We start from the raw sequence: 13020 nt of genomic DNA, 5'->3' as shown, positions 1-13020 counted from the left end.
TGGAAAACGCTACGTTTGTTTAACTATAGTGCAATGTGCTATTTCACCACAGGGTGGTGCCAAAACATAAGAAAAGTACATTCACTTTTTTAATCCTCTGCTGTGTCTTTACGATGAATCAACACTAAAAGACAAATGTGTTTTTTTTTCCTCCAAAAGAGTGTGTTGTGTCTTAGAAAAACATCATAAATGTCAGTGTGAGTCATTACTGCACAGACAGCAACGACGCTCAGTCTGCAGACTGTTAGTATGTGTCTCTTTGACGGTGTAAATCTAAATATGTGCAGATATCTTCATCCGTCCTGTGCTGAGGGCCTGGGCTGAGCTGTAGAGTAAACACTAAGGCTCCTGGTGTCCCCTCAGCTGTCTGCAGGAGCCTGAGTGCTTGATAAATGGAGATCGCTCCAGTCTGCCTTCCCTATAAGCTCACAGTGGGAAATGTCGGATGGCAGACTTCACTGTTGACTTGTTACTTGTGTGGATAATAGTCAATAAACCTTGTGGTTACTGGAGTTTTTCCAATATAGAGGCAAACGTGTTGGAAAATTATTATAAAGAGCTCTCCAACTACTGGCATACGGAAGTGGATTAGGGCCAATTTTGATGGAGCAATTTTTTTGGGGGGGGCAAATCAAGAATAAAGCCGAAATAATGTTTCGACTTTAATCTCGACATTATGTTTCGACTTTATTCTCAAAATTTGTACTTTATTCTTGACATTTCGACTTTGTTCTTGATTTGCCCAAAATTATTTTCTCCATCAAAATTGGCCCTAATCCGCTTCCGTGATTGTTATATCGAATCGCAAAACTTAATAAATCAGGATTGTAATTGCATCAAATCGGCACCCAAGTATCGCGATTAAAGTTGAATGGCAATGGCTATCCGTACGGTTGCCGTATCAATATACCAACATTCTATCCGTGCACAGCGCCCCTCATTGGCTAGTTTAGGTCACGTGCCTAAGACCAAACCAAAACCTAACCCTAACCCTAAAAATTGTTGCGATATAGGGTTACTGCCTAACCTTAACCCTAAACCTGACCCTAAACTTAACCCTAAAACCTAACCCTAAGACGCTACTTACATGTACTTTGGTAAATGTATCAATAGCACCGGGGTTTGTTTATACGAATAGACACTTTCAAGTTGATTTGGGACACAATGATGAACACATGCATGCAGAACTTAGCACTAGGGCTGAGTCTTAAGGCTCTTTGTGTATATGATTTTACATGAGTAGCCTATGTATGATGTATCTATTGGGTGTAAATTAAAAAACAACAACATATATAATACACATATTATTATAATATAATATAACCTAAAAAGAAAAGTAATCATGACTCATCTCCAAATCATTCACCATGAAAACTGCTTGTTTCATCTTGAACACAGCAATAGTCAGTCATGCCTTTTTGAATTCCCTGAATGTTCTCTAATACAAACGTTTACTGCTAACACACAGATTGACTCATCCCCCTGTTCTGTCCTTTGTGTTACTTACTTTCTCCATAACTGGTCCCACCCCCACCACTCACCCCTCACTTCACACTGACAGTAGATGTTTTCATTCTTTCAAACCAGGTGAGGCTTTCTTGTGTGTTGGATATCACTGTCAGCCACCGCAATTATGGGATTTGAGCGTGTGTGTGCGTGTGTGTGTGTGTGTGCGTGTGTGTGTGCGTGCAGTGAGGAGGCCCCAGGGCCACGGTCTGTGCTGTGATCTGAAGTGTGAGTCAAACCATGGAGTGACAGGGGGAGCCTCCAGCAAATCACTGCCCAAAGGGGACTGTGTTCCATCTGTAACATTGGGTTAGAGCTCAGCAGAGATATTTCCTGCAGAGAAATTCCAACTTTTATCAATAAAATGCATATATGTTCGTTAAATCAGAAGCACCATTCACTTTCATCAGTGCTTCTTCTTTTTTTTACGCTCAGGGGATTGTTGTGGGTGTGGAAGATTGACACAAAAACACACAAAGGCACACAATGAGGCACAAGACAGTCACATTCCAGCTATGGTATCACTGAAACACAAACAGAAGCGTGTGCACACACACACTGCAGCACATTCCGAGGGGCACACTGCAGTGTTCCTCGTGTGTTGCATGTGGCCCTTAGTGTCTGTGGGTCAGGGAGCCGCGGTGAGTGACCAGCTTTTTAGCTTCCCGCCATGTTTGTTTTCCAAAGACAGTGCCATCAATTCTCTAACAAGGGAGCAGACACAGCAACAACACAGAACCCAGGACCCCATGACTGATCCCTGTGTGTAGTCCATTGACTGATGCACCATGCAGGCAGAAACACACTGGAGCAACCTGTGTGTCTGACTGCATTCCACTTTGTGTTTGGAGAGCTTTACTTGCTCAACTCAAAACCCTTAGTACGATATCTACGGTGACCCTGGGCTGGTTGGTTGTTAGATTTTACTTGAGACTAACTTAGAATAAAATATAATTAGCAATAGTCATCTTTCCTTGAAGCTGATCATCAAAGAACTGGGAAGGTAGAGGCAAATAAAAACCATACAGTTAAGTAAAAATGCACAACATGAGTAAGTTAGTATACCAATTTACCTTCTTCCACCAACATGAATTTGCTACTTTCACAACTTGGTGTTCATGGTGTTTTCTGGGTCTTATTGAGTTAGTTTGGTTTAGTTGCTTTGAGTGAGATGTGCCGGCAAGTTTGAACCTCAGTGGGACTCTGTTGTCATTGGGTATGTACTTTTGCATTTGTTCGTCATGTTTTTTAATTATTTGGTTAGTAATGTATTTGTTAATTCTCCGTTTTGTCATTTTGAGTCATTGATTCCTATTTGTTTCAACAAACACTGCATGTCCTGCCACTCTGTGTGCTGGGAATAGACTTCTCCATTCTGTTTCCACTCAGGTGTGCCTCATCTCCTGATTGTCTTCCCTCACTGTTTAAAGCAGTGCTTGGACCCTTGGTGTTGTCGTATCATTGTGTAGTGTCATGTTTTCTCATCTTTGGTTTCTAGTTTGTTCATTTTTCAGAGATTACTTTTGTACAAGGTTTTAGTTTATTTTGCTATATAGATCTTATTATCCAGACTTAAATGACCAACTTCTTTCTCTATAATGACAAATGAAGGAATGACACAAGGAATTTAACCAAAGATGTTTTTTCTGATTTTAATCAGAATGTTCAACCTATTTGTTCAAGGTAAGATAAACATATTACTAGCTATACTGGTATATGTTTGCCTGTGATTAACAGTTACTTCTTACCAGTGGCCAACTGGTATAGTTTCTTCCAATAATATGGACAATAGTTACTTAAAAACAAACAAATTAAATGAAGCTGAATTTAAAGGAAAATGTAAGAAAGGTCATCTTTCCTGTGGCTTCATTTATCAGAGATTTGACCTTGCTCTGCTTACGGTTTGCCTCTGAGGTAGCCTTGACTCCACCAAGCAGGGTGGAGTCTCTAACACTAGGCCTGAGCTGGACTTTTTTTATTGATTGATGCGGTCTTTTGGCCAGTTCAGGAACTCCAGCTCTGTACAAATATGCAAGCTAAGACACAAAGACAGGAAGTGGAAGACTCATGTCATGAATTTTTACCCTGACTGTTCATTTTTATTTTCTACACTTTGGTGCGAATTCACTAAAGGTTTAGTGGCAATAAAACGTATGCAAACGTCACACCACGCGCTAATAAGGAGTACAAAGCGCTTCCCAATGTGCCTTCAATCCATTTAGTGCGTTTCCCCCTAATGAATATGCATAGTAGGCGGATCTCCCAAGGGGAGCAAAAATATGGGAGGAGGAAATGCAAATAAATTTATGCAGGGGGAGCGACGCGATTCATGAAATCTGGAACTGTTTGCGGTGATGGTTTTAGTACCAGAGTAGTACAACTGAAAAGCAGGTGCAAATACACACACAGAGATCATTGTTGCAGTAAACGTGGACAAAAAACACAGCGGAGATGGAAAAAAGGCTCCAGTTGTGTGTGTGTGTGTATGTGTGTGTGTGTGTGAGAGAGAGAGAGAGAGAGAAAAAAAAGCTGGACGTGCGTCCATATCTCCTCCACGGGTCACTATCTCACTCACATGCACGCGATCAGCCGCGCTCATGCACCCATCAGTCACTAGTCACATCTCAGCACATTTCTCCACTGTAGGAGTTTGACAAATCCTTTCAGAACCAGGGAGGGAAATGAACAGAATGCTTGGAGCTGATTGGGTGAAGAGCCTGTCCACCATGATTTGTTTTAGCCAATCACACGGTAATAAATGATGATGTTGTCATCGGCATGCGCCGCAGAGACGCTGCTACAACCACAACGAGGCTTTGCTGGTGAAAACCTTCTTTTGGGATAGTAATGCTGTGGTCATTATGTCATTGAGTGACTTTTGTTGTTTTCGCAACACGAGTATGCGAGTTAAGGGCACGTTAATCATCCTCCTGCGCCAATTTTGCTTCGGTGCTTCTGACTTTGTCACACCCGGATATTCCGCCCTAAACCACAACACTGCCTCATGATTGGTTCTAATTGGTTCGGTTTCGAAAGGCAAAGGCGGGAACAGTACAAGATGGATTCTGGTGTTTGTGAACACCAGGAGAATCCATCTTGCAGGCAAGGTTAAATATCTCAGCTACTGCTTCCACAACTGTCCTTAGATATATAATAGCTTTCTATTTTATATCTGAGGCCTTTTTTGTAGTTTCGGGCCAACTTTATCTTTGCTATTTACTATTACTGTTCCTCAATTATTATGCTGACCTTGATTCAACCTTTAGATATTTGTTGGATTTTTTTTTCTTCAACCAGCCTTGGCCAAGAAGAACAAGAGCAGCCAGAGGCCCACACATCCTATCCAGCACAAGCCCACCTCCCTACTTGCCCTGTTGTTATCTCCGCAGACTGTTCTGCTGCACAGAGGATAAGCATATTTAGGTTGCATGTTTCCTCCCAAACTATTTTCCCAACACCGTAGATCACAGATATTACAGCTCTTACATCCCCTCTGTTAACACTCTTATATACAAACACGCACCTGCTTAGGCAAGTCCGTCTGGGAGAGAGCAACCATTGCCTAATTTATGAGACCCGAGGGAGGGCAAAGGCCAGGGGATCCAGACTGGCCTGATCTCACTTCCTTCTTTCAGGGTCTCCAAGTTATAGAGACAAGTTATATGAGCAGGACTTCGGTATGGCATCACCCTTGGTTCTTCAAACACACTCACTAATTAGGGTATCTTTCTAAACGGGTGACAGCAATGAGTCCAAAGGGACTGTTGTAACATGTAAAGCCTGCTGATGTAGAATATTTGTAGTATTCAGAGCTGAGTGAGTGGATGAGAACAGGGTTTTGCTCAGATATCTGGCTCTGCGCTTGCCTCTGGCCTCCTCATTTCCTCCAGGGAGAAGGCGCTCTCATCCGTCACAGCGGCCCAGGCAGGGGCACAATAGTGCTGTCTGGGTCCTGGCTACTGACACCATCACATGTGCTGCTGATAAGACTCACCTTCCGGGACATAGAAGAACTGAACCCTCACGGCATTTGTAGCCCTTTGGTTCTTTGCTATTCTTAATGATGACCATGAAATAAAGAGGAAAAAGGAAATCACATAATGAGCTACACAAGGCTTCGACACTTTTACGCTTTTTGCACTTCTATGTTGTCAGCTTTTATGGCCTCATTAATTCCAAAGTCTGACAGTCTTTTGAAAAGTAAGATGTAAAAAAAAAAAACATGCAGGATTGATGAAATGTTGATCTTAGGTATACAATAATATTATCACAAACACAAGTGAACCATTTGTGTAATCAAAGTCTAAACATGAATAAACACATAAACCTATTAGACAGACTATTTATTTCTTTAGACAAAAAAAAAAAAACAACATTAAAAACATCAAATATTTATTAATTTATTAATCTATATCACATCAAAATAATAGCTTTTTGTGCTTGGTTGCCATATACAGTTTCCACACATTAAACAATAACTTAGGACCATAGTATACTCAAAATCCTAACTTGTATCATTTGTGCACTTACACTGCAACTAAGTGCAGGTACACAGTATTCTGTAAGTCAGGCTTCCCATCACTGATAATGTACAATGATAAAAAGGATTAAAAGGGAGTGGGAAGAAGTAACTTTTTACCCCACATCAAGTAAATGTATCATACATCCATTTTCATACCCAGTAAGTAGCTATAAACAGCATATTTAAGTCTAAAATAATTAAAAATGAATGTAATGATCGAAAATGTTAAGATTCAATCCAATCATCAAGATTTAAAAAAAAAAAAATAAAGATCCCGTGTGATCAATAGATGGCTACATCATCCATGATGAAGTGGATTCAGGTTACAGAATAGAAATGAATGAAAACACAATACAAAAAGAAAGAAAGGAAGAAAAAAGAAAGAAAGAAGAAAAAAAAAAACTAGATGCTGACCAAGGAAAGACGTTTGGTACTGTAAGCAGTGAATTCTTTTATTGCGTTGATGGTCAAATATTAATGTTAAATAGTTCTGCAGTAGCACAAATTAGTCACAAAGCTGCTCAAAGCAATAATTAAAATGAAAAAGACACAATATTAAATAACTTTGGAGAGATGATTTTACCATCTTTGTGAGATGTTGGCCAATAATTCTGCAATAAGGTGAAAAATACTTCCATTTTCAGTGTTTTTGTTGATTTGAGGGGATTACTTTAGTCCTCAATCTTATTCAATGTTTATTTAATTTCATCCAGTAAGATGTGCCATGAGAGCTGAGCTGAGATCACTCCTAGAATTTGCACTCAACTTTTAAAACTGTTTACATAAGAACCATTGAGAGCTTTTGGATGTTATATCCTTCTTTTTTAAGGGCTGTAAGCAAGTGGATCCCTTTAGCCGGGCTCCTCATCCAACATACACATGCTGTTATGGTAACCATCGTAAACAACCTGCTTGTTGGTGGAAAGAAGTCAAGTGTTTTTTCCAATATGACTGTCAGCTCACAATATCATCATATCCTTTCTTTTAACAGACATTATGATAATTCAACTGCCTCAGGCATGGTTTCATATTTCAACACCTAATGATGACCTCAAGTAGAAGCCATTTACAGTACCTGGAACTGAGTTGTCTGGTGGCAAAACATGCAGATTTATAATAAAGCTCTACTTTGTTTCTGACTGATAAGTAACAGGTTAAAGCAAAGAAAGAACTTGGGCCTGATGTGCATTTATGTATTTAATATATCTTCTAACGTATAATAAGACAATAAAGGCAGTGTTATTTCACTTGATGTGCATAGCCAAATGTATTATATTCATAACCATCCACCAAATGTACTACAAATGGTAATAAGTCTGTTGTTTCAACATTTTCAAAAAATATGTGCCAGTGGTCCCAGAATAGACCTACAGGCTTGCATGCATATAGCATGAAATGTGTTGATGTATCACCAATAAACAAAATATGTGCAGTATATGTTAAGGCTTTGTTAATTCAGACAAGTTTTTTTCAGGAAATGTTATCTCTTGACATGTTTCGACTGTCAACTGCCAGTCTTCCTCGGAGGTGATTGGTTTGCTCCTGAAAAAAAGGTATCTGAATAAAAGAAACCTTGAAATAGTTTTCCAAAAAGAAGACAAAATGTACTTGCTGGAATTCAAATATGTGCAGATTTACTTGGAGAACAAAAAAAAAGGGACGTACTTATTGTATAATCTATATCCTGGCTTTAAGGCAGCCATTGTAATTCAGAGTGATGAATTGCATCATATATGTATATGTTTGTATAGATACATTGGTCACCACTCACCAGTGTGCACTTTTGTAACAATACAGCATGAATAATAGTTTGTCTAAAAATAAAAATAAAGATTAAATTGTACGGACCCTCAAGCTACGACTCAAGGACCAATGGGTGTCCTCACACCCCAGTTTGGGAACCACTGTTCTAGATGTTTTAACTATTTTAACATTGGCATTTACGTCTTCATGTTGACAATTAATACGAATTCATGCCAGCAGCTGGATGGAAATAATTGGCTGCACATATTATTATTATTATTATTATTATTATTATTATTATTATTATTATTATTATTATATAGACTGTATGACCTGAGCGGTGTCCCCGGGCTTATCGCGGTGATTCTGAGGATGAAGATGATGTATTGGAGGGTTGCAGCAGCTCCTTGACACCCTTTGGGAGTCTGGGTTTTGTTACAACCAGGAAACAGACTCTTCCGCTGCGTAAACACGCGCCCACGCACGGTCACTTCGGGGGCCTGCCGGTGGCACGCGAGGCGAGGGTCCGCGACCTCGAGGCCTTCGCGCGCGTGCATGCGCAGCTTCGCGGGCGGCTGGGTTATACGTTCAGTGACCCGTTACGCTTTTGTACCAACGTGGCTCCAGACTGAGTGCTCAGACTGTCACCCATAGGAGCTGCTTATCTGTCACTAACACACCTTTATGTCTGGATGTGGAAATGCCTTTAATGAGTCAGGACTCAGTCAAAGAAATGAGTCAATTTGGAATAAAAGCTACATATTTTTTAGGAGTTTCATGCGTCAAATCCATTTTATTAAACTAATAGGCCTTACATCATGGTCTTAAACACTTTAAATAAACACATTGGATGCGCACACACACACACACACACACACACACACATACATACACACACACACACACACACACACACACACACAAAAAGACGCGGGTTGAAACCTGGCAACCTAAACCCATTAGGAGCCATCAGAGCTTTAGGCAAACTCTTTAAATGGACCGTTTTAAGACATAGATCTCCAGAAGAGGGGAAGACACCGCTCTAATCTAAACACCTTCTTGTTGGTGATGAGCGGATGAGATTATGGAGACGGGCTCTGCTTTTCTTTCCACACGGTTTAAGCGCAGTGGGCCCTTGGAGACTGGCGCCATGCAGCCACAGTCCGACAGACACGTTCAACTGTAGAAATATAAAGGTGTGGAAAAAATATAATAATAATAATAATAATAATAATAATAATTATTATTATTATTATTATTATTATTATGATAAATAGTTTTCTCCTTTTTTAAAATTAAAAATCATTATAGTTTCTCAAACATCTGAATGGCTTCTTTGCTCTCAATATATTCTTCATTTGGTTGCTAGTTTATCTCATTTCCCACCGTCATTAGTATTATCTTATCCCTGCAGCTTTACCCAGACAGGAAACAAAGATGCGTTTAATCTGACTGCATGAAGGACCTTCGAAGCACTGGGACCAATAAAGATAACCTTCACTATCTTAAGTACGTATATGGGTTTGAATTAAAGTATTTTGAACATTTAATAAATGGGATTTGGTGTAACTGAAAAATATAGTTGTTTTTTTTTTTGTAAATTTGCAAAACACCATTTAAAGCAAAGATTCGTGACAGAGTGACAATCGTGAGAGAGAGAGAGAGAGAGAGAGAGAGAGAGAGAGAGAGAGAGAGAGAGAGAGAGAGAGAGAGAGAGAGAGAGAGAGACTAAAGTCCCTCCTCCTCCTAATCCGAGAGCGCTCAGGAGGCCAGTTCTTCCTCTATTCCCTTGAAACATAACCGTTTCCAGGGAACCAAACAGGATCATCATCTCTTTTTCCTCCTCGACCTTGCAGCCAGAAACACACAGCCACCAGAGGAGAGGGATGTCACAGCTAAACCAAAGCCAGTACACCTGGGTCTACATGAAAAACAGGCAGAGCGCATCCAGTCTTCAGCTTTACGCACGGAGAAGAGGAGATCGCTGCTTTTACGCGCCTTGTTACGGATGCTATACAATTGATTTCAAATGTGGGCATGGTAACTAACTATTCGTTATATGCCGTAAATCTGATGGTGGTTTCAAAATGATCCCCAGTCCAGTCATAACTTCTTCCACCACACCTTTTTCTGTGAAGGACATTCTAAAGTTGGAGTTAGAGCAGCAGCAGCAGCAGCAGTCACAGCAGCAGCCGTTCCGTTTCATCTCATGCTTTGGAGCTTTCCCCAGCAAAGCGCTCCGCTCCCACTCCCCGCCCTCCTGCATGCTGGCAGGCAGGGACAGTCCGAGTCCCATCAGCTCCTGCCTGTCGGAGAGCGACGACAGAATGTCCTACATGAGCGCATTGACGCAGGAGCGGCTGCTGGAGTCCGGACTGTCGGTGGAGGTGTTTGGTAACCCGGTGGTGGAGAGCCATGGCGCAGAGCTGCAGCTGGAGACGGAGCAGGAGGACAGCAGTGAGAATATTTATTATCACCTTTCCATTGATGGAGAACATGTGTGTTAAAAACAACTGCAGCATTCATGTTTGGTGACGTGAAAAACCCAAAACGAAACTATATATATATATATATTAGTGGATGCACGTGCATGGACGCTTATTGACAGTATCCAACGGTCTCGCATCTTCACCTTATTCTTTAATTGTCATTATTATCTAGTTGTAGCAAAATTTATTATATATATATATAAAATCCTAGTAAGCTGTTAATATTAATATTCTTTCCTTTTTAAGCGAGAGAGAGAGAGAGAGAGAGAGAGAGAGAGAGAGAGAGAGAGAGAGAGAAGAAAGACATTTTTTATTCATTAGCTATTTAAAATAATAGCCTGCAGGCACGTGTTGTGTAAACATAAACAAATGTGCATCGCATTTCCATTTAAAATACATTGAATAATAATAATAATAATAATAATAATAATAATAATAATAATAATAGCCAAATATCGGCATACAATTATTAAAAATTGATCCATTAAAATGAAGCCCATATACACAGTCATTTTTCCAATTGTTTTTTGTTATGATTATGTGATGAGTGACCTGATTTTGTGTGCTGCTAACTGATCGCGTGCCCCCCCCCCCCCCTTACTTTTTTTTATCTGCTAAAACGTAAATTGTGACTTTTTTTCCCCCTTTGTTTTTTATTTCCTTGTAAAAAGTTCATGAAGTTGTTATTTCCTACACGCCACAAATTTGTCTTCATAAATACATTTTTAATCTGTAATTTATTGTGGTACTTAAAAAAAAATATTTTTAGAGCGAAAATGTGTGTTTGGAGCATCGCTACTGAAAATACATGTTGTGTTTCACATTCATTAGCTTCTATAAAGCTGTATATTCAATACGTATCATTTGCTACCAATTTAAAAAAAAAAATTGATCTAGAATTTGAAGTCTGCTGTGTAAAACATTATAATTTATTTGACTTTTCACCTCTTAACTATTTGAATTTTAATGATAATGTTGTATTGTAATCACTCTGATTTAATCAGCAATTTTTATTTGAAAAAATAAATTAGAATAGAATAGAATAGAGCTTATTGCCATATGTACAAGTTGAAAAATAACAGGTACAATGGAATTTTTGTGCATCAGATAGAAAAATTACAAGAACAAATCACTACAACACGGATTCACTACTACTACTACTACACTACATACATTGTAATAGATCGTGCCAAGTACACATATGGTGTGAGTAACTTTGGCAGGTAAACTCTTTTTTAAAGTGATTAAAACTTTATTCAGAAGTACTGATCAAATTAAAGTGGCTCTGGATCATAGGAAATAACTAAATGGAATTAAATTGTTAATGATGAAACCAAAAAGGAAAATTGTACAATTTCAAAACAACCTTTTGGAATTTTAATACCCAATAAATGATTAATAAAAAATAAATAAAAATGTTTGACCTTTTCAGAGTTTCATGCTATAGTTGATTAAAATGAAAATTAGAAACAATATGATCCACACTGGGGTTGGGGTCAATTACCTTTTTCAATTATAATTACCTTTTTAATTATCAATGTTCAATTACAACTCATTTAAGATTACACAAACTAGCATATTTTTCAAATTACAAGTATTTATTTTTTTCCCCCCCTGAAAGTCAATTAAAATTACGTTCTCAATTACTAAAGTTCAATTACACTATATTCACTGCATTTTATTCAATTAACAATAAATAAAATGAAAGAAAGTGAAAAAACAACCATCACATCACCATGTGAGTTTTGTGTTTCAATGTGGTCTGAACGTGTTTTCGTCCCCGCAGATAGCTGCAGAGTTCTGCGGGCTGAGGGTGCACAAAAACCCGCCGCCAAGCAGCAGCGGACCCGCAGGAAGCCCCGGGTCCTCTTCTCCCAGGCCCAGGTGTTCGAGCTGGAGCGACGCTTCAAGCAGCAGCGCTACCTGTCCGCCCCGGAGAGAGAGCAGCTGGCGAGCGGCCTCAAACTCACCTCCACACAGGTCAAGATCTGGTTCCAGAACCGGAGGTACAAATGTAAGAGGCAGCGGCAGGATAAGAGCCTGGAGATGGCTGGAAACCATCACCATCATCATCATCACCATCACCACCCGCCGCCTCCGCCCAGGCGAGTGGCGGTGCCGGTTCTAGTCCGGGACGGGAGACCTTGTCTGTCTGGGTCTCAGAACTACAGCCCCGCCTACCCTGTTGGAGCTCCGAACCCGTACAGTTACAACAGCTACCCGGCCTACAGCTACAATAACAGCATGTACACAAACTCCTACTCCTATAGTTTACCTGCAGCTCTACCACCGACTAACTCCACCACCAACGCCTTTATGAACATGAATTTGGGGAACATTAGCGCGCAGACGCAGAACCAGAACCCTAACCCTCCTGGTCCAGTGGTCCCACCCTGCCAGGGAGCTCTGCAGGGGATCCGGGCCTGGTAAATGGTAATGAATGAAGAGACCAAAACCTTTCAGTCTATATCAGGAACACTTATTAAACAGAAAGACTCAGTAACAAGAAGAGACTGACACGTGCCACACTTGAATTTAACTTTGAAAGAATGCTTCAGAATCTTTGTGTGGGTGAAAATGTGAACACATTATGTAATAGACTACACTACACATATTGATGCAAAAATGTGATGGGGTTTCCCCTAACCTATATGGTTTTTCAACATTGGGGTCGTGACCCCATGTGGGGTCGCCTGGAATTAAAATGGGGTCGCCGAAAATGTCTAGTAATTGTTAAAAAAAAGAAAGAAAAAAAAAGCA

At 39.9% G+C, this 13020-nt stretch overlaps 1 protein-coding gene across 1 annotated transcript; it reads left to right on the top strand.

The window, feature by feature from the left end:
- The first annotated feature begins 9565 nt into the window (after nucleotides 1-9565).
- On the top strand, nucleotides 9566-13020 carry nkx2.3 (NK2 homeobox 3). Its single transcript, XM_028468701.1, has 2 exons — nucleotides 9566-10228; nucleotides 12047-13020. Exons 1-2 carry the CDS (start codon nucleotides 9859-9861, stop codon nucleotides 12688-12690), a joined length of 1014 nt encoding a protein of 337 aa, XP_028324502.1. The 5' UTR covers nucleotides 9566-9858; the 3' UTR covers nucleotides 12691-13020.

The sequence above is a fragment of the Gouania willdenowi genome, chromosome 15 (genome assembly GCF_900634775.1).
Source record: "Gouania willdenowi chromosome 15, fGouWil2.1, whole genome shotgun sequence".
NCBI lineage: Eukaryota > Metazoa > Chordata > Actinopteri > Blenniiformes > Gobiesocidae > Gouania > Gouania willdenowi.
The sequence above is the reverse complement of the archived record's forward strand: the minus strand, read 5'-3'. Positions and strand labels throughout refer to the sequence as shown.

What these genes read in the sequence shown, in the direction of transcription:
- nkx2.3 (XM_028468701.1), top strand. Translation starts at nt 9,859, where the DNA reads ATGATCCCCAGTCCAGTCATAACTTCTTCCACCACACCTTTTTCTGTG. An exon ending in GACGGAGCAGGAGGACAGCA is followed by an intron (nt 10,229 to 12,046) that starts GTGAGAATATTT and finishes TCGTCCCCGCAG; the next exon opens with ATAGCTGCAGAGTTCTGCGG.